At 36.8% G+C, this 22889-nt stretch overlaps 1 protein-coding gene across 1 annotated transcript in view; it reads right to left on the reverse strand.

Annotated features, from left to right (window-relative positions):
• The window catches only part of CFAP47 (cilia and flagella associated protein 47), a 359445-nt gene that overhangs the window by 278107 nt on the left and 58449 nt on the right, over positions 1-22889 (reverse strand). Inside the window, exons 26-32 of the mRNA XM_075430383.1 lie at positions 22274-22483; positions 13029-13129; positions 12588-12716; positions 10624-10855; positions 9607-9816; positions 4096-4189; positions 3392-3529 (exon numbers count right to left, since the gene is read on the reverse strand). Of these exons, the coding sequence (XP_075286498.1) occupies positions 3392-3529; positions 4096-4189; positions 9607-9816; positions 10624-10855; positions 12588-12716; positions 13029-13129; positions 22274-22483 (1114 nt within the window). The remainder of the gene's footprint in view (positions 1-3391; positions 3530-4095; positions 4190-9606; positions 9817-10623; positions 10856-12587; positions 12717-13028; positions 13130-22273; positions 22484-22889) is intronic.

Below are 22889 nucleotides of genomic sequence, written 5' to 3' on the forward strand. Positions count from 1 at the left end.
CTGGTTTTCTGCACCACCTAAGACATGCTCTTTCAGAAGTAGCCCGCACCTATATTAGTGTAAATTCATGACGATGCTTTGCTCTCAGATATTGGAAAGGCAACAAAGTTTACTTAAAAAGACTGCACTTCACATCCAGACATGGAAGAAAAATGTTAAAAGGATGAAACAGAATTAAAACTTTTAGAGCAAAGCTGGGGCACCAGCAAAGTTGAAGCATTGCCACCCGAAAACCAATAATCATATCACCATTTCTAGAAGATTAAAAAAGGCCACAAATATAAGTAAACACTTACTACAAAACCCCAAGTAGTTTTCCACATCCTACCTTATATATTTCACTTTACATTTGAAGCCTTCCAAAGCAAGAAGGTTTCCTTCACGAGAACGTAACCAAGAAATCTCCAACTTTCTCCCTGCATCTTCCCATCTTCTTCCTAACCACAGGCATCTGGGGTAAATCCTTGTGCTACCACACAATAAACAACGGCACATCCATGCATACAAAAAACAAAAGAAAAAAAAAAAAACACTAACCAAAGAAACCCCCACATACCTTTTCCTCTAACTCTAAAATTCAATGAAGACATTTGTATTCTCCACAACAATGACCTGTTTTTCTGTTCTTATAAAGAACATGTGAGCATCAAACTACTAGCTGCTTGATTTCAAATCCTATAATCTTTTCTCTGAAGGAGCAGGTTAATCACAACTGGGTTTGGGTGTTGTTAACAGTCTAACCAATCTCTGACAATGTTGAGAAAATATGTAGAGAAAATATTTTGCTTAGATTACCTAATCATACCAAATAAATCACAAGATTTATTTGAATGTGGTATACAAATATTATTTCTTCATTGGTTAGATTTAGTAAGTTTAAACAAAATCTCATCAGACCCCATTTCTAATAATACAAAAAATAAAGTTAATGATACACTACAGAAATGATCAAATTAAAAATTCATTTTTTTTTGGTTTGAAGATGTATTTAAATTGTTACTGTAAGAAGTACTAGAAAATTTCTTAAGTAGCAAATTGCAATTATTAATATTTTGATCAAAACTGAAGTTAACTGTTACCTGGACACCAATAACATCTTATCAAAACAAAAGACATTTTGTCTTTGGTCAGGCATTGGAACAGGCTGCCCAGGGAGGTGGTGGAGTCCCCATCCCTGGAGGTGTTTAAAAAACATGTAGATGTGGCACTTCAGGATATGGTTTAGTAGGAATGGTGGTGTTGGGTGGATGGTTGGACTCAATGATCTTAGAGGTCTTTTCCAACCTATGATTCTACGATTCTATGATTCTATGAAATGTTTTATTAGCTGACATTTTTTGACAGTACACATGTGAATCTTTAAAGTATATTTCCCAATAGCCCTGCAGTGGGTTGACCTCGGCTAGCCACCAGATGCCCACTAAGCTGCCCTATCTCTCCCCCTCCTCAACTGGACAGCAAGACTAAAATACAACAAAAGGCTCATTGGTTGAGATAAAGACAGGGAGATCACTCAGCCATTAGCATCACAGGCAAAACAGATTCGACTAGGGGAAATTAATTACATTTACTGTCAATCTAAACCAAAGTAGGATAATGACAAATAAACGCAATCTTAAAGCACCTTCCCCCCCACCCCCTTCACCTTTCTTCCCAGGCTCAACTTCACTTCTGATTTTCTCTACCTCCTCAAGTGGCGCAGGGGGACAGGGAATGGGGGCTGCCATCAGTTCAGCACACTTTGTCTCTGCTGCTCCTCCCTCCTCACACTTTTCCCCTGCTGTAGCATGAGGTCCCACTCACAGGACACAGTCCTCCACAAACTTCTCCAACACGAGTCCTTCACATGGGCTGCAGTTCTGCATGAACTGCTCCAGCATGGGTCCTTCCCACTGTGTGCAGTCCTTCAGGAACAGGTGGCTTTAGCATGAGTCCCCTGCAGGGTCAGAGGTCCTGCCAGCAAACCTGCTCAAGCATGGGCTCAGCCTTCCATGGGGTCACAGGTCCAGCCAGAAGCCTGCTTCAGCGTGGGCCTCCCACAGGGTCACAGCCTGCTTCAGGCACATCACCTGCTCCAGCATGGGGACCTCCACGGGCTACAGGGGGACCACCTCCGTCACTGTGGTCTTCACCACAGGCTGCAAGGGAATCTCTGCTCCAGCACCTAGAGCACCTCCTCCCCCTCCTTCTTGCCTGACCTGGGTGTCTGCAGAGCTGTTTCTCTCGCATATTCTCACTCCTCTCTTCCGGCTGCTGTTGTGCAGCACTTTTTTTCCCCCCATCTTAAACATGTTATCACAGAAGCGCTACTACCATCAGTGATGGGCTCAGCCTTGGCCACCAGTGGGTCCATCTCAGAGCTAGCTGGCACTGGCTCTATTTGATATAGGGGCAGATTCTGGCATCTTCCCACAGAAGCCACCCTTGTAGCCCCTGCTGCCAAAACCTTGCCATTTAAACCCAATATAATACCCAACTGAATCAAGCCATTTCAGGTTACCAATTTTTTTAGAGTTCCATCTCATCAGGAAAAAAAAAAATATTAAAACCAAACCAAAGACGTGCACACTATTAACTTTGGGATTTTTCTGCTCTGTGCTAGTCTGTCTTGTAGCTATGAATAATTCAGCAAATTGAAAGAATAGCAAAATGACTTGCTTTCTGGTCATTATGATTGCATTTTCCCACATCCATATTCCCATGTGTCCTTAGGGTCACCTGTCTCAGCCCATGTATACATACCGTTTGTTGTCTGTTCCTCTCTCAGTTATTCTTCTCGTTGTTTTATTTTAGATCAACACCTCATCTTTGTTACACACCTTCTTTAACATAATTTTTGTCATTCTTTATTACGCTTTTTCAGTAAATAATCACATAATCACAGAATAGTTAAGATTGGAAGGCACCTTTGGAGATTGTCTAGTACCTTTATTTCTTAAAAGGAATAGGTATTACAAAAAATGCTTACCTGTTTAAAAATTCTATTCTAATACAAGACAATAAATACCATCGTTACATATACGTCTAAGCAACTAGGTATTTCCAGTGAAAAGTGTTTCTATCCAAGGTAACAAAAAAGCATGGCATAGTTCTCTTTATTTGTAACGATTTCTATCACATTTAATCCTACAAAATGCAGACTGTTCTAATGTAGCATTTCCTAACTGAAACTTATTAACAGACTGCTAAAGTTTCAGAACTAAGAAAACAAAAGTGTTCCCACTCATTTTCTTCTCCTCTGTCAGAGACAAATAAAATACTTAAAAGTATTTAGTTTTAAAGATCTGTTCAGAAAAAAAAACACTTTAATATACCATAGAACTTTTTCAAAACAGTTTTTTTTTTCCATCAATTCTTCAGAATTTAAGTAGTAGACGTTTCTACAATTTACCTTGTATATCTGCAGTAGCAGATCTGTCCAAGCTCGTTTGCTCATTCTCTCAAATATGCTGTCCTCCAGAATGAATAGATGCTTGTTGCTAAATGTGTCCGAGTTTTTCACATCTTTTTTCAACTCAGCTGTGTGACCCTTTAGACAAAGGAATGGGATTTATTTTTTTTCAGCAGTTTGGATAGGAAATTCACAAGAGGACAATGATGAATCAATGGCATAAATGACTGATAACATCTACTATAGTGCAATTGTGATCAGCATTAGAACCATTTACAGTTTGCTGCTATGCCTGGAATAAGAAGCACAATACAGGATTGACAAGAGCTGAAAGCAGCAATCAAGACAGAAAGGCAAAACAAAGGATATTTTTTTAAAATGGTAGAATCAGTGGAAAGCAGTAAAAGGAATTATTCTACTTTGAGAAAACATATCTGTTGGAAATTAATCGCAGGTATTAGCAGTATCGGAAAGAATGGAAGAGAAAAACCAGGGGATGAGGGTCTAAATGTTGGTGTCAGCTTAAATTTCTGTTCAATCTCATGCATGTGCTTAGATTTATGCAATTCAAACAGTCACCACAGTAGGAATACTCATGGTCCACAGAGAATTTCCATTAGTCTTCAAAGGATTGACAGTAAGCATGTGGCCTTCATTAAAAAAAGAACAAAAAATAAAAAATTAAAAAAAAAACCCAAATCTACCTTCTGTACAGTCTGCACTTTAATCCATTTCTTATAATCATCAGGTTCAAGCAGAAATTCTGGCATAACGTGAGGAAGATATGCTCCTTGGCTTCTGAAATTGTAAAGCAGGAAAGGTTAATAGGTCAGCAAGATAATTCGTTTAAAGAGCAGTCCAAGTTTTTCAATTTGCTCAACCCATGTGTAAGCTCTTCTGAGTTCTACCTGAGTATACCTTGGACTAATGGTCCAGTTCTATTAATTGCTTTTGATAGCTTCTATTTCTGAAGTTCATGTTCAATTCCTATGCCTACAACTAAATGCTAAAAGCACACACAACTCTGACAAACTGGCTTCTTTACGAGAATTGCTCATCAATAAAGGATTATATCACAAAGCATCAAAACATGTAACCCCCATTTCCGTGTGTAAACCAAAGGACCAGTGATACATCACATTAGTAGAATTAAAACTTTATGATGATTTTATCTGTCTGCAGGTCTGATATTGGAAGTCTTAACAGTGTAAAAAAAAAAAAGGTATTTCAAAACTCAGTTAATTGTTACGCTGACCTGCCATCTGTTCTGAAGTGACTAATAAATGCAATAAGAAAAGTAATTGCAGTAACAAGAGACAACTTCATTAGACTAAATTAAAAAAAAAAGAAACCCTAACTCCCAAGTGAAGAAAGTCTGTTCATCTCAGATGACATAGTTTAAATAAATGTTGCTGGAAAAAGGGGAAAATGATGAAGAATTGTTAAGTTTTTTCTCAAGGGAGCAGAAAAGTTTGTTGACTTTTAGGTCAGAAAGATTATCCTAGCATACCTAGATTTACATTGCTCTCTGTGTTAATGTGAATAATAATTAGGTGAGTTGTTGTTCTTATATAACCACTCTTTCATTCAAATGAAGTGACTGTACTTTTCTGGTACCATACAGTCCAAATTCAATTTACTTTGTACATTAGAAATCATACATCACAGTTTGAAACTATGCTAGTAACAGCTCCTTTTTTGTCTCCATGTTTACATAGTGATATTATCTTCTCAGAATATTGAAATTTCATGTTTCATACAATTATCTAGTGTGGTTTTTAAAAAACAAATATTTTAATTAAGGACCCAAAATAGCATCAAGTTAGTAGTCTGGTTCTAATATTCACCATGTCTGAATTTCCTATTTACCATTAAGTAATAGACCCTGTCCCATGAAATCCCTTCAAAACTTCAGTTCTTCCCAAACTATCAAAGGAAGCTACACAACATTCACCTTTTCAGATGTCCTATCTTTCTTTCAATATTTTTACTTACTAGATATATGGGAATACATGTCATCTACAATTTTCATCCTCAGAAAAGCTACATAACAATGTTACATATCATCATATTAAAGATGGGTTCTATATAACTGAATGTTCCCATAATTGGTTTCATTTTGTTATTGAGGAACACCATCACAAAAAAAAAATTCCTCCTCATTAAGGTCTATATATAACATGATGCCAGTTCTCCAAGATCAGTATTTTCACACTGTTGAGATGTTTTTCCTCAACACACACAGCTTGCAACAAATTAGTTAGTTCTATGGTAAAATACCCAGAATTTTCCTTTACTGCTGTGGAAATGTACCAACAAAGCCTTTTGAGGGAAGGAAAATAAAATTGATACTTACAATGTTGCTTGAAACAGTGAACAATATCCACCTGCTTTAGCAAGAGGAAAATTTGAAAGATGAATTATGCTTTATTTGAACCGTGCTGACCAACAATTAGCAGTTGGGGGAAGAAAGCCAAGAACTGTATGTTTCTATTCTCAGAGTGCTGTTCTGTGCTTCTTCAGGAGGGAATTTGCACTTTCCACAAATCACAAAGAACATGCGTGGACAGCAGATTATAGCAGTTGAATTACTCCTATCTAGGCTGGCTCTGGATGTCTTATCATCATTACGTACAGTCGTGTCAGCAGCACAGATATCACACCTTTTTGCCCTAGGATCTATAAACACTCTAAAATAACAACCTGTGAAGCACCTGTGAGCACCAACTTAATCACCTAGCATCAAATACATATAAGCACAGGAGTCGAGGTACAACTGCTTTTCTGTAGCAACCTGTATAGTTTTGCTAGGATTGTTAAGGATTACTTCTTCATTTCCAATCATCAGATCTCATCAATCATCAGTCATCGATGTAGTTACAGATGCATACAGAGATGCTGAACTTAACGTTTACCAACTGAGCACTGCTCCAATTCTGCTCTGAATATGTCAGTGAGTTAGACAAAACTCCGTAAAAGACTGAAAATTTTTATTAAAATTTAGTCATTAAATAGTTTTCCAAATTGCTCAATAAACTACCTTAGAAACACTTCAGTATTTCTTTCCATTTCCTGTCATGCTTATCAAAAGGGGTTGGGATTCTCTTACCCCAAAACTCATCACCATTTTGAAAGCAGGCAACTAACATCATGTATGCTAGTTTCAGGATGCCTAGATTCCCTCGAAAATCTCAATGGGAAGACTGGAAATAAGAACCAGTAGGCTCCACGAGGAGAAAATTTTGACTCTGTCTAGGAGTGCTCCAAAAATATCCCATAAAAACTCCTTCAGGAAACATCTGTGAATGAATATTTTGATGGAAGACCTTGAACAGACTTTGTTAGGGCTAACCTGAAGCATAAGGTATGCAAAAGAACTGAAATCTGACTGTCTCCTTGCCAGAAGCTGCCAGAATATAAACAAAATAAGGTACATCGGAAGACCTTTCTGGTACAACCTTAATTAAGTAGCTTAATGACGTTCTTTCATTTCTTCACCTGTATCCTGAAAAATATTTCTACCTGTGTTGTTCATTTTCAGTGTTACAAACAAATGTTTTTATTTGCATTTTACAATAAACAAACTTGAGACAAATTAGGCAGAGAGACATTCTCTCTCTCTAAGGTGTAATGACTCAGTAAACTGCATCATATTAAAAAGTATACTCCCAGCTTCACAGCATACACACCACTCTACCCACATTCAAAAAGTGGTAAGAATTCACCTTATCTGCCCAAGCCACCCACCACTATCAGGGGGAGGAAAAAAGAAGTGTTTCCCAGAGCTGACAACAACCAAGAAGGCTTTCCGGTATACGTAAAGATATTGTGTGGCATGCTCAATGGAGGATGGCTGATGGTAGGTATCACTGCCATCCAATGAGGAATTATGTTATTTTTGTTCCTTCATTATGACCTCATCCATGTAACAGTGAGTTACAAAAGAGATTATAACACATTTGAATCTAGACAGAAAAAATATCAGTCCTGAAAGATCAAAGGTAAAGACTATATTAATTTGAATTAGGGCTGTAAAATCCCATACTGAAGGGTGAAATGCCCCGAAAGGCACATCAGCTCCACCCTTGAGGAGTAGTTAGACACTTGTGACTCTCTTGGTAGGAACTGAGCGGAATCAATAGAGCTACTTCCAGAAGGGTCAGTGAAACTTAACTGATAACAAGAGTAACAGGGTTCAAAAGAGGAAGCATGTCTTGAAGCTATTCCTGACTGCTCACTTAGGAGTTATGCAGAGTATTAGCTTAACACTAGACCTAAGGCAGTGGCAGCAGAAAGGATCTTCCCTGGGTTGAAACCAAAGAATCTTTTTGGGACTCTGACCTCAGAAAAACATCAATATACTGACTAGATCAATCAGAAAATCTCTTGAATCTACTAAGACAACCTTTCAGCCACATCCTCAATACCTTGCTCTCTGCAAGGACGCAACAGTCCTTCAGAGGAAGGATCAGCAGGGTGGTATTAGTGAGAGTTTTCGGTTGATGTGATGGAAAAATATTCTTCAGTAGTCCACTGCCTAATGACTCTAGCCTTAAGGATCCGATAGGAAAATATGATGGAATGTATCCATTGATTCCATTATTTAGTATCAGAATTGATGCTGAAGTTGTGAAAACAACAGGAATCTGTAAGCATTGTTCTTCATCACAGAAGAAAGACAAAGATATTGTTCTGCCACTGCTGCAATGGCTCCTCCAAATCATCTGCCACTACATTACCTTTGATGCACAGAAGAACACTATTCTGCCTCTTTTTAAAAAGAAAGGGCTTGGATCAAAGTCGCAAATAAAGGTCCAGTGCTGTTGGACCCAGAGGAAACCTTTGCTTTCGTTTCCCTGTTACTGTTGCAAATATTTTATCTCAAAGCCCATGATTTTCACTATGTCTATAAACTCAGTTGCTCTGGTATAGATAGCAATCGTTGCAAAGACTGAGCCAGGTTTGGTTTGGTTTGTTTTTAAGATAGCTAAATTTAACAAGTTGTGCACAGCACGTTTTTATAATGTTCCATCAGGCTTTTTGATTCAGTGCATTGAGAAAGCTTATGGGATCCAATGAGGCAACCTGGTGTTCCCAAGAAGATGGAATTATTGAAAGTACAATTCTGTAATGGAACAGAAAGAGGTGTTTGAGATAACGGTTTCTGTTTCCATAAAGTTTTTTAAAGTTGCAACTTATCACTGTTTGGAATAGTTCTGCTGACGGTTGCCCTGGAAAAGATACCTGTTGATAGCACTCCACTGAGTATCATTATGCTTTCAGACCTTAAAACATCAGAAACATTGCTTGTCAGGTCTGCTGGTATATCACCACAGCTACTGGCCTTTCTGTTACACGAGGAGCAGTGTGCATTGGTCTCATTTATGAGTTCAGATACAGCTACGTCACTGTCTGTTATTCTCAGATGAAAAGCGTGTATTTAGAACAGGAAGTACATGACAATTTTTACATGGCTTTACAGCCTCTTGAACATTAGGTGAGGCTGCTAAAGAGAAGCAGAGATACTGTATATGGTGGCTTCTGATGCGGTGGGCTTCTGATGATTTCTAAGGATCTCATGACATTAGACTTTCTCTGAAGTTAATTCTCTTCTCTGTTTCACAGCAGTGACAGCCAAGAAGATTGAAGAAGAATTTATTAACCTTTTTTGATTTGCACCATCTTTGACATTTGCTCCACATTATGCGACAAGATAAGATTATCAATGAAGACAGCTAATAGCAAACGCTGTTCAGCATCAGAAGTAGTGCTTCCATTTTTTGGCATATTATTAATACGAAAGACTAATAGATTACAAAGTAAGCCCATAAAATTTTTGCTAAAGCCAGTAATTACAGGACAAGGAGCACCAGTGGAATGGTAGGAGCGTTAGTGACAAACCTGATCTGACTATCTACTGAGTCTGTTTAAGGAATGAGGTTGAGAGTCATCTTCTTTCACAATTAAGAGAGCAGAGTTCCTACAGAATTCCTGTCGGATATAACCCTACCAAAGGACACCTCAGCATAAACTGCAGAGGATAACCTTGGTAAAAGCTAATTAAAATTTATAATACATAAGTCTTAGATCACAAAAGATACAGTATAAATGAAACCCTAAACCTACTGTATATCATTCAGTTGGAACTATATTTGAACTATGCTAATAAATAAAGTGGAAACAAAAGAGATGTATATTATCATACACGTACTTACTTAAGGAAAGCAAGCAAGGTAGAATGCTGCCAGTGGAGCTTTAACATTCGTTCAACTGGATCAAGGGGCAACGACTGGCTTGATGTAATGCCTGGTAACAACTGTCCACTCAGATGGAATAACAGGTCATAAACAGTCTTAGTATCTTTGCCAAGGCTTTGTTTAAAAATCTTTTCTTGAGAAGAAGTCACGTGGATTTTACACACATCACTAAGAAAGAAAAAGTTTCTGATATCATTCTTTTAAACGCACAAAATGAGCTAACATTATATATAATCACAATGATTAATTTAATAAACCACGAAACAAAAACACAGCAAGAAAGTTGAAAAGCATAGCACCTTTTCCTTTTTACAGAACTTTCATAATAATGTAAGAATTTTAACTACATGGAACATTTCATAAGTATATGTGAAATATTTCATAAATAGATTTTTGTTTGTCACGGGTTTTGGCCAAACATAACTTTGATTTCTATCATGTTTATAAATGCCCAGGAAATTGGCTTCTTCATTATTTAGTAGCAAACTAGATAAGATCAACTAAGTGATGACACCAAGACCGATATATGTCCAGGGTGTCGGCAAGACTGTTGATTATGAAATTTGCTTTCCTATCTGTTTCTTGATCCTCAGAGTATGTGGAGGGAAAAAAGACATATTGTTAAAGCACTTATTTATGCCACCAAAGGAGGAACAATTGCTAGAACTGTGTTTACTCTGGGAGAAGAGCCAATTTCAGTTAAGAGGGTGACATATAGTTTGAACTGCATATTTAATATACACTGCATTATGATCTATCACATCACAGCATCAAAGTTGGAAATATACTTTAGAAGATGAAAAATAACACCTGAATGACATTTTCATATAAACAGCAGTTAGATGGTACAATTTTAATATACAACTGTGCATTAGAGTGTATTTATATTCCTCAGATCATATCCAAAACACTTTAGTATATATGCTAACATTTTATAAGGCAGACATAAATCAGCTCTAAGCAGAAATGAATTACCGTCTTAGTGAATATGGTATTGAAATAGGATTTTGTCCCTTAGACCAACCAAAGAGAGTGAACCAGTTCTTAACAGCAGTTAGAGTTTTCTGAAAGAAGATGTACTCCTCTTCATCTTCATCAGGAAAAAATGATAATTCAAATTTATTTTCTCTCCTGTCACTTTGACAGTCAGCTTCTCTCTCTTCACTCATCATTTCATCACTCTCACTTTCAAAAGCAGTATTCGACTCTGAATGATATACACAAAAAAAAAATCCAGAAAGATTCCTTATTACCGTGGTTTTGTCTAATACAAAAACAATTTTTTTTTTAAACACACAATTGTTTTCAGAAAACAAAAAATTGTCAGACAGCAAATGATCAACTTATTTTGGAAGTAAACAATTTAAGTGACATGTACATATCTTGGGAATAGGACAAATCATGTTCTCGGGATTGAATTTCACTTAAAGAAAAAATTATTACCCAACTAGAAAAAAAAAATTCAGGCACAGCTTACAAAACCACAGACAGCAATCTTAAAGAAACTGTGTTACATACAGTTGTAGTAGATATGGCTTTATCAGTTAGTCAACGCTAGTTCCCCACCTCAATCGCATAAGCACAGCTCAGTAATTGACATATTCAAATAGTTTATCAGGTATTGTATAGATGTAACTAAGCCTACATCCCCCTTTATAAACCTTTGGACTTTTCTCCCCTCTGTTAGCCCTTCTCTCTCCTAAATTCTGACCTGACTAGTTCCCTACCAGTTGTTAATAACATCAACAACAATATTATTGCATAAAAGATAAGAACAGAACAATTTTTCTCATAGCACAAATAACTTAGATGATTCCATCCTTGAAAGTGTATTTTAATAACACTGTTGCAGTTTTAATGTTTCATTAAACGACGCAAAAAATAAAACTAGCTGATACACTGGACAGTGACTAAAAAAAATCTTGTTAGGATTTAAAAAGAAAAAAAAATACAACACAATATGGAGGAAAAAGACTCATCCTTTCTAAGATCACCATGCAGTCAGATATGAGCTTCTGCATTTCTGCTGGCTGACAAGATTGCCTTCCCCATCTTGTCACTGCTATCTTCAGCAGAGGTTATTGCCTTTTCAGACCTGAAACCGAGTTGCTCTTTTGAACTCTTTTTGCACCTTTCCATTAAAAACAAATCGTGTTGGTAAAGAGCTACTATTTAATCTAACTACCCCTGTCTGTCTTGGCAACACCTTAGAGAATGATTACACAAATATCAGCAGATTTGCAAGAGTGGAATCTAACAGTGATGAAACAGCAGTAGTAAATTCTGCTGTTCTAACCTTCCAGTTAGAAAACTAGCAGCTGAAAGAAGCAGCCTCAGATACTAGTCACCTGAGAACCTTACAGAAGATCTATTACTCATGGTTCATATGGAACCGTACCTTAACAGAGTGCCACTGACAATGGTTGTTTTTATATAGTAATTCATAAATGCAATAAAAATGTCAAATTCTAACCTGAGCATACAACTAGACCTCTGCAGAATATAGCATATTTACAGAGTGGATATGGTTGGTTAGTTCATGACTACAGAAACAATGCCCTTCTCAGTAACTAATCCCTTACGTTTGTCCAGTTGTTATTTTTCTGCTGGCTTCCCCATGGACATGTAGTTGCAAAAGGACCTTGAAATTTTTTGATTGTTCCTTTTTTTATTTAAAAAAAAAAAAAAAAAAAAAGCATTTGACTGATTTGCATTCCACTTAGTCTGCTCAAAGGAAGGAGAGTTTTTTCTGCTTCTACATTGTAGGTCAAGTTTCCCATGGTGTCACAGAAGAGAACTGATTCCCTTACACTTATTGATTATGCGTGCAGAAGCATTTCAAGCAAAACTTATACAAGCGAAACATATCTCTTTAAAGCATTAAGCTGAAGAGCAGCTGCAAGGCCTCAAAGTGTTTAAAGCAAACAGCTGCACTATACCTGATTGAGAATCTTCATAGGTTGAGTCAGTGGTTACGCCAAAGGAACTTGAAGAAACACTATGGGAAAGTGACTGTGGAGTATAACATGGCTGCAGAATGACTTCTCCACTACTGCAGTCTTTACTGTCTATAAAACAAGATTACAAGCTGCGGTTGAGTAAAACATATTTTATTGTCTGTGCTCTAACAGCTTATAAATAGGTATCTGCTTCTATATTTTTCTATTTCATGCTTCAGTTAATCAAGTAGCAGTTCTCATTTGACTCATAATGAAAAACTCACTTTGGTCATTAGACGAGGGACAAAAAAAAATTACTTGCATATTTTCTTCCATTAACTGTATGTTTTACAGTATGTATGTTTCTGTTACCACACTGAAAACATTGATAATACTACTGGACACAACAGAATATTAAGAGGTAGAATGTTGACAGCTTACCACTTCTCAAGATAACTTGTTGATCAGAGCGGTGAAATGCCAAATACGGGTATAAAGTAAGAAGGCAATTCTCTGCTGTTGCAGCAACTTGAATTGAGAATCTGTTTAAAACAAAATACAGAAGTGATAATTTTCTATACACGGAAAAGTTTGCCAGCTTCCAACTCATGACTTCACTGTGACAAACAACAATTCTCAGTACTCTGCAGGCATATGTTAGGTTAACTTCAAACAACAGAATCGGGGGCAGGGGTGGAAGAAAGCTCTCTATGAAGTTTAATGAAAGACATAATTCTCAAGTTACATGAAAGTAACTCGGATGTCTGTATTCTTGGACTCAGTCAACTTTCTGATTCCAGTTTGAAGTGAGCACCTCAGCCATCTCCATCCCCAATGCTGATTTGAGATGTGAGCATATGCCAAATCTTCATCCATGCTCTAATTTGCACAGTAATGAAACACAGAAAAGTGTGCTTGAGAACAACCGCAGTGCATCTTAACTAGTTACCCAAATTCAATGAGCGATACTGCTCAAAGCAAAGATACTGTTGCACAATCTACAGTATAAAGAACAGTCATCGCTACAGAACATCTGTGTACAAATAAATGCCTTAGACCTCACAGTGCTGCTCCAAGAGAAGCTCCTCCCTGTTCCAAGCCGCTTACAATCCAACAAGGGCATGCCTCCTTGGCTGCTATGGTATTATAGTAAGAGAAATTAATACACCCAGACAATAACAAACGCAATGCACATACATTCTTAACTAAGAAAATTTAGAAGCTTCAGAGTGTTCATAAGATGAAAAAAGATTGGACAATGAAGCACCTGTGGTGGCTAAGCATGAGCTGTGAAGCAACACCAGGAAACTGCAAGGAATAGCAGTGAATAAAACCCTGCTGCAGGGGACGAGAACCTCATTTGCCAACCTGACCCTTCATCTAGGGAGGTTTGTTGCTCGCCTGGGACTTTGGTCCAGGATGTTGCTGAGAGACCGATGCAGCTTGTCCGGCCCTCGGCCCTGCTACTCTTCCACATGGGCTCCAGTGAAGTTGATGGGGAGACCTGGAGCATATCAGGTGTGACTGCACAGCTTTGGGGGGAACGATGAAGGGAACAGGGCATTCTCCTCAGTCACGCTGGTGAAGGAAAAGAGCTTAAGGATGAGTGGATAGATCCTGCAAGTCAACAACTGATTCTGCAGCTGATACTGACAGCAAGGCTTTACCTCCTGTGACCGTGGGTCTACCATAGCTGCAGTGACTATGAGATGGTGGAGTTCAGGATTCCAAAAGGAAGAAACAAGACAAAAAAGCTGTATTACAACCCTGGAATTCAGAAAAGCAGACTGTGGCCAGCAGAGAGCCACCAGGGTGAAGAAGGGACTGAAGAACCTGCCATGTGGGGAGAGACTGAGTTGTGAGTGTTCAGCCTGTAGAAGAGAAGGCTGAGAAGGATTTTATCTACGTGTATAAATACCTGATTGGAGGAAGTAAAGAAGATGGAGCCAAACACTTCTCAGTGATGCTCAGTGAGAGCACATAAGGCAATGAGTACAAATCAAAACACAGGAAATTCTTTCTAGTCACTAGAAAAAAAAAAATCTACCATGAGTGTTGCTGAACACAGGATGAGTCTTCTCAGAGAGGGTTGTCAAGTCTCCATCTTTGGAGACATTAAAAAAAACAACTGGAAAACAATGATGGTTCCGATTTCAGGAGGGGATTTGAAGAGGGAACTAGATAATCTCTGGAAGCTCTTTCCAACCTCAGCCATTGTCTGATAATACATTTTGACTCACTTAATGATGATGAGTGGACAGGTGGTCAATAAGTATTACAATACTTTTTTTTTTTCCCTAAAAATGGGATTTGAAAGGAAAATTCAAGAATGAGTCAGTAGCTAAAAAATTCATCTGAGTTTCAGAAGATGACATTCCATTTGTAAGGAAGCATGGCAGAAAAAAAATGGTGCTGGGGTGAAATGTTTATCATACACATTTCAGGCACTGAGATACAGGGCACCAAACAGAAAAACATGTATATTTCTATACAAATATGGCAAATAGATTACAAAGACATGTACATTCTGCATGTGCTTAAAATCATCTTGTACCACTGACCTTTATTAATAATATTATTCATGAAGTGAGGTTACAAAGCTGTAAGTCTTTTGCAATGTATTTGTTCTGTTATTTGCAGCAGAGCTTAACTAAATAACATAAAAGTATGTGTTCTTCTATTAGAATGAAAGGTATCTGTATTGCTAGCGAATGTGAAGTTACTAATTGTGTTAAATTACTCAGTCTATTTAGTTTTATAATGCTTAATAAAGCAAGCAAAAAATTTGTTATCTACGTGAACCATGATTGCTACTGCTATTTCAATGTTTATTCTCTAATGCATATTTCCAAAGAACACAGAACAGGAGAATGGCCATTAAATATATTGTGTTTACCAACATGTGAAACCTGCTGATCGCCAAAAACTAAAGCTCCAACTGTGATGACAAAAAAATACCATCCACTCTCTATAACAACAGTTCATTCACATCTCTTAAATTGAAAGAAACAAATGAAAAACACAAAACAGAGTTAATGTTTGTGGAGAAAAAAAAAAAAATCAAAATATATTTATCATTTTTATTTTGCTCTATAGCATTTCAGACATTTTCTAAGCAGAAAAAAGTGATTTATTTTATATGAATATACCCCAAATTCTCTAGAAATACAGGTATAGTTAAATAAACCTTCTTCAACAGTATTCATTAACAGATGTGGAATATCATCAACAGTTTCTTAAGAGAATTATTTCAAAGGCATTAACATCTAGCTGACAAATATCTGTAGTAACATTGCTTGGGTAAACTAAAAAAAATATTTAAGGGAAGTTCGCACTGCTAGTTTAGGAAACAAAAACAAACTGCTTGCAGAATTGATTAGTGTGAAAACAAAGCCTGACATGAGAGTGAGGCATTTTACAGATGTTTAAGCATAAGGAATAATCTAGACACAGGGAAGAAGTTGTAATTTAAAAACAGAGACTTGCCCTCCTCTCTTCCCCCAAAAATCCTTGAACAGATCCAGAGATGACAGAAGTAGAAGGAAGAGGAAAAGATGACCCATGCAAACTCTGCCATTTCTGTTCACAAATGAGCAGTTCCCCAACACTGAGGAGACCTTATGCTTTCTAGTAGAAGCTCAGGCTTCCACAGCAGTCAAAAAAATACAATAACAAATAGTGACAGACATATGGATTCACACAACACATAAGACTTCTAGCTGGGAAAGCAGCCATGTTTTTACTAGTAGCAGCAATGATGTCAGTTTTTAATTCCTGAGTAACAGACGTTTCAGCTGGCAGGGACCATCAAAATGGTAGCAAGACTCAAGCACAGAAAAGAACAGGAGTGATCAATGTAAATTAAAATGCCAATATATTATTAGGTCAGATGAATGTAGCAAAGAACCATGCAAATATCAAGAACTCCGATGTTTCCTATGTCCCTGTTCTCTCAGAATTTAAATGATATTGAAAGAAATTGACAGCTCTTGTTCTCTAAGGCATGCCAGCAGAATACATGCATTTGACATTTGCCAGTGCCTATTAAAGAGCTGCATGCTTTAGGCACATTTCCCAAGATCAAAAGGGAACGTTCTGTTTCCCTCCATAAGACACTGAGATCTCATGGACTATCAAAACAACTGGAACTGATTCATAACTGGGTACCTTTTAGTGATTGTGACTCTGGCATCATGTTTTATTAGAGGCTAAGATCCCTGACATCGTCTCTTCCTGAAGCTCCAGGCATGAACAAGGTGAATAACATCAGAAACTGCAGGAGTTTCCCCAGCTTCCCAGTGGGAAAGGGAAAGAAAATAGAGAACTGCAGAACATCAGAGGTAAGGACCTCAGCACATCTGTGTCATCAATGATCACAGCAATTTATCTACACACCGCATAGTGTTGGGGGGGTGAGGGATAATTTGCTGCCCAGAGCATCATTTTCTTTGACTGCATGACATAACATGTACCTGTTATTTAATACTTATTTTTTAGAAAGATTAAGTTAAACATCATTTCAATCAGGACAGCAGAAAACCTTCTCTCCTGCTATAATATTTATCTAATCAGAAAATTAAAAGACATAATAATAATTAGAGGACAAATATATAAACATGCCATGTTTGCATAGGTTTTTTTTAGTTTAGTTTTTCAAGTTGAAGGAGATAAGTGTCATAGCTAAATATTTCTTCCTATTTACTAAATACTTGCTCAAGACATTCTTAGATTCTATCTTATCTTTTACTTCTCTATTCTTATCAGCCTTATGCAAGGAAGTGTCATTTATTCTGTTTTGGAGTCAGAGGAGCAAAAACGGAGAACAGAGATTAAAAATAACATTAGAAGTAGAAATGAACTGCAAATTCTCATTTAAGGTAGTCATTAAAGAAATATTAACGCACTTTCTTATGATCCATTTTATGGAGTCTGTGCACACAGTAAATTATTTGCATAAATGACAACCATATATCTCTTTAGTTTTATTTTACAGCTACATATAGCATAGTTTTGTTATAAAACATGATTGTCTATCATCTTTCAAATGTTTTCTGTAGGGCAGCCAAAATGAACAATATCTATCCTCTCCCCAGCATTCACTCTGATTTAAAGAAAAAACCCATCATTATTTAGATGGACTTAGTAAGAACTATGCGAATCAATCCTACTGAAGTTTTAAATCTCAATTTAGAAAAGCAGAATATTGCGGGGTCTAAGTAAAAAATGACCAAAACTGTATACTCATGCTTTGAGATAGGCCTAGAACTAGTTTTACTTTGAAGTTAAGGCTCCTCTTCTAAGTAGTTAAATACAAGACATATTTTACCAACATATGAAAATAACTTTTTAACTCATTTTAATTCCATCCCAGAATACAGAATATGAGTTGAAGTTCAAAATTTTAGTTCAAACCATTTAAAAATACATATTATTACTCTGACAAATGGAAGGTCCTGTGCAGCCTGCTGTAGGTGACCCTGCTTCGGCAGGGTTGTTGTACTAGCTGACCCACAGAGGTCCCTTCCAACCCCGAACATTCTGTGATTCTGTGAGAATACCTGACAACTTCAGCAACTGATACTGTGAGATTTCACGACCTATTAAACAAACCAGGAACCTACTGAAGACCAGTTAGCTTTTATAGGTGTTATAAAAGGTTATAGGTTTCATTGCTTTATTATTAAAGATCTAGAAGGCCCAAAAACCTTGTCTTCCTGAAAGACTCAAATTAACAAAGCACTTCAATTCATTAGTTACACAGTTTGAAACAAACTGCTCAAATGCTTAGATAATTAATTGAATCGAGTTTGAACACATTCCACAGGTCTCCCATGGTGGGGGGACTGTGAAGAATGAGGGTAGATATGCAGAGAACAAGAAATTGCAGCTAAAGATTACTGTAGGGTGAATTACCAAAGCACATACTAATATTAATAGTAGTAACGAAACCCAAGTCTGGATAAATTACCATAGACTTTATTAGAATAACAACATGGTGCTTAGGGACATGGTTTAGTGTTGGACTTCGCAGTGCCAGGTTTACTGTTGGAGTCAATAATCTTAAAAGTCTTTTCCAACCTAAACAACTCTATGATTCTATGATATGCTCCAGATTAAAGAATCAGGCAATTACTTAGACTTTTCCAAACAAAGGAAAGAATTCTTTCTGGTTGTGATAAAAACAATTTCTTCCAAAAGCCAATATGAATGATATTACTACGCTGACTAGTAGCGCACACAGGATCCCTTTGTTCTGGAAGGTGTGCTATTTCAACTATTTCACCCAATTGCGTTCAGGTTTTGTATTACCTGCTTCTACAGCCCAAGCACACATGCAACACCCTGGCAGGAAATCACATATGCATTGGCAAAACAATGTTCTGAGATATTTGTTAAAGGACAGAACTATCTACTATGTTTTAAAATAAAGCAGCAATTTTAAGATGATTTGACATTCCTGAGCAGGAATTTTTTCACCTTTGCATGCAGCGATGTCTTTTAAGGTTACTTTGATGACTTTTATTTGGTATCTTTTTTTCAAAAACACATTGAGTTTGCCTTTAAATTGAGAATGGTATCCTTTATTTCATTTTAATGGCAAATATAGAAAAAAGTTTATTACACAGTAGAAAGGATTATTTCTCTATAACAAGGTTTGAGAAGCTGCTAGTGCATCATATAAAAACAGTTATTAAAACTAAATATTGTGCCTGCTCAGCAGCTATATTTCAGACCTCACCATAAGCTTAAATTATCCTATTGCATAATTACTGCAACCTTTCACACACATTTATGAATAATATCCCACACAATAATTCAATCTTAGAATGTAATAAAATTAATAAGAAATAGATTCTTGGCTGACAATCTATATAGAAAAATGTAAAATACTAATCCAATGCAAGCAGTGATAACCGAAAGGTCCATAACCCTTGCAAGAAAATAATATAAAATTTAATTTTATGCTGAGGAAAAAGCCCATTTTAAGCTTTAGGGCGAAGATATTTAACCCTTAAAATAGTTGCTTTACTGAAAATAGTAACTGCTGGAATGACTTTTAATTACACCAGTATCTATCTTTCCTCCTCATACATAGACCCATTTATCCAACCAAGGGGAGAGCTGTACAAAAGTGACAAATGCTGAAAACAGTTATTTTTGCACAGAACATTTAATAACAGGTTTAATCTCCATTTACTAGGGACAGGGGAGACCTTTCGCATTGCTTTTCACCATTGAAGTTATTTAAAAAACAGCCTACTACTTTAAAATCAAACTAAGGTGTATGAATTATGAATTTCATATTTGCGTATGTCTTCACCACTAAACAGTGTTTTAAAGAGATTAATTTTGGTATGAACACTGCAAACTAATTGCTGTCAAACTCTAGGTGTTCTGTGCTGAAGGAATTTAGGTCTAACAGGAAGCAAACCATGTACATTCCTAAGTATTTTCAGATGTAGAGCTTATTTTCCCAAACAATTTCAGTACTTTTGAAAACTTCAAAAGCTTTCTGACTTAGCGCACAGGACTGCTTTTGAGGAAATATATAAATACATAACAAAGTGAAGCACATCTGCCCCTTATCCCTTCTCCCTGACAGTGCCCACTTCTGATGACTCTGCTGTCCAGAAAGTCCTGCAAAGGCAGTGCCAAAAACACTGGAGAGCCCAGTACGGAGGGAGGGAGAAGGCACAAAGTTTTCCATACTTGGTTATCCAGTCCTGTGTCTCACATCAGAAATATATGAGAAAAGACAGTATCCCAAATACTTTTCATATAGGAAGCATGGTCTGAAGCTGAAGTGTACCCCTAGTGTACTTTTATGAATTCCTAGCATCACACATATGAAAAAAAAAACCCAACACGTATCTATATATGCATGTGTATATATATATCTTAGAATCTGTAAACAATAAATTGCACTGATATAGATGAGCAACATCCGTCCGTGCAAATTCGTTGTCACCTGGCCATTAAAATGATTTCTTCTTATCTTATGCCTCAAAGAACACCTTCACTGAGATCAGGAGTTGGCCTCTTTTTATTCATGAACTAACTATTTCCTTATAGACCTGCTCAAAGACACTGCCCTGCCTCTTGGAAATCTAAAAAAAAATTGATAGGAGTATTAATATATTAATCACTTAATAGTTTCCAGTTCCTGTCTCAGGACATACATATGCAGCTTTCCTTCTCAGTAGCCAAAAAATCCCAAAAAAAATCCAAACCCAACACAAAAAAAATACAAGTGAAACAAACAAAAAACCACACACAAAAAAATCCCCAAAAGAAAACCAACCCAACCCAACCCACACTCTTTGACCTGAAGGATTCCATATCGATCTTTGGTATGGACAGTAGCCTCCAGATACCTAATAAGCTGAGTAACATTATTACAGGTATTGCAGGAAGAACTAGAGATCAGGAAATGCCTCAGCTCAGAATATACAAACCCATAACTAACTGTCCTGCTCTAAAAAGCTTAGAAACAGAGAACATAAAACCAGAGAACAGAAATCAAGAATTAAGATATAACAGTAGAAGATGAGTTAAAACTAACATTTAAAAAATAATTAAAAACACCAGAAAAAGGGGGGACTTATACACACACAGAGAAAACAGGTAATGGGGGGGAAGGGGGGGGAAGGCCGACAGACAACATGGAGAGCAGAAAGACTGAAGAATGACATACACAGAAAGGGAGAGAGGGAGTGATGTCCCTTTAAAATAAGACTGGGACACGTTCTTTGCTGGTTTCTAGCAAAATGAATTTCTGACTTCCCATGTAATTCTCCCTTAAGAAGTCTCCCTACCTTTACCCCGAAGCTCAGAGGCTCAAGGAATGAATAAACCACATGTATAAATAATAAATCACACGAATAAACCACAAACATTCTATAAAAACAAGTACTATTGCACAGTTCCACATTGTACAGAAAGTCTTTAAAATAACCAGAATCTCTTGTTTAGAGACAGTATCTGCTATGTTACTCAGAGATGTCTCTTCTTGAATTCTTGGGTACCAGAGGAACATCTGAAACTTCTGAGAGAACTTAAAATCAAGTAATCCTTTGCAAGACCACATCACTACAACTTTGTAAAGATTTGCACACAGGCAATAAGGCAATAAGCTCTTCCAGATGCTATCAGGATAAAACCAGAAAAAAGACTCTAAACCAGTCCCAAACATTTCATTGTTTTAAAAAAATAAAACACAGGAGAAAGGCTCATTGGAATAAAATTTCACAGAGTTTGGCTTAGCCCAAAATCAAACCACATTAAAATCCATCATGGAAGAGACTGTAAAATTTTAATAGGTTATTTTTCAAAAAGCTAAATATTTTGTAATAGAAAACACTGGGATTTGCTGAATCAAGACCATGTCTCTCCAAAGCAATCTGAGAAGACTGAAGACGACATAAGAATTGCCAGTAGATATGAATGCAGTACAAGACCTTAAGATGGCCACTTAGATGAATCTTACCTTAGAGGACTAAAGCTGAATTTCATGTTTTTGAATTGTAATTTAGCTAAAAAAGAAATACATATCTATGTTTCATTTTCATTTTTTTTCAGAGTGATTCTTGTATGCCTTTACCCAACCATTATAAGTTCTGTGTCTTGATATCCAACTTTGTCCATTTGGACCCTACCCCCAGATGAAAATGAATTGCACACGTTACCTGTTTTCTTCTTTATCAATGAAGAACATACTCCCTAAAAATGACACAGGCCTAGATGATCTGAAGCTGATATGACAAATTATTTCCTTATTTGTGCCATCTGATGAAAGAACAATATCTTGTCCTTCTGGGAATTGTACAGAAAAAGGGTAAATCCTGCCACCATCTTCAAGTTCAAGCTCTGGAAGTTCAACGTGAATTCGTGATCGCCTGTGTTAAAAATAAATAGTAATGGTGTTTGTACTCACAGGATGACAGTAATAAAGTTGATCCACAAGATTCACACATTATGAAACTGCTTTTCACAGTTAAATACAGAAGAATAACTTCAGTTTTGAAGCATAAGTGAAACCAGTGAAAGAATTAAAATTCCTTTAGCATGTAGATGCTATTTTGTTTTCTACATATCTATCTGAATGTTTTACACTGACCCACAATAGTTCTAGATCAAAATGAAGAGGAATTTCTACTAACTGTGCTACCAAGGGCACAAATATTACCTCCTTACTTTAGCTTTCCTAAACTTAAAGCTTTCATCAATATTGATTAAACTGCATTATTGCACAACAATGTAAAGCAAGTTTTAAAATATAAAGGGGAAATTTGAGAAGATACT

Source organism: Opisthocomus hoazin, chromosome 1, assembly GCF_030867145.1.
Source record: "Opisthocomus hoazin isolate bOpiHoa1 chromosome 1, bOpiHoa1.hap1, whole genome shotgun sequence".
NCBI lineage: Eukaryota > Metazoa > Chordata > Aves > Opisthocomiformes > Opisthocomidae > Opisthocomus > Opisthocomus hoazin.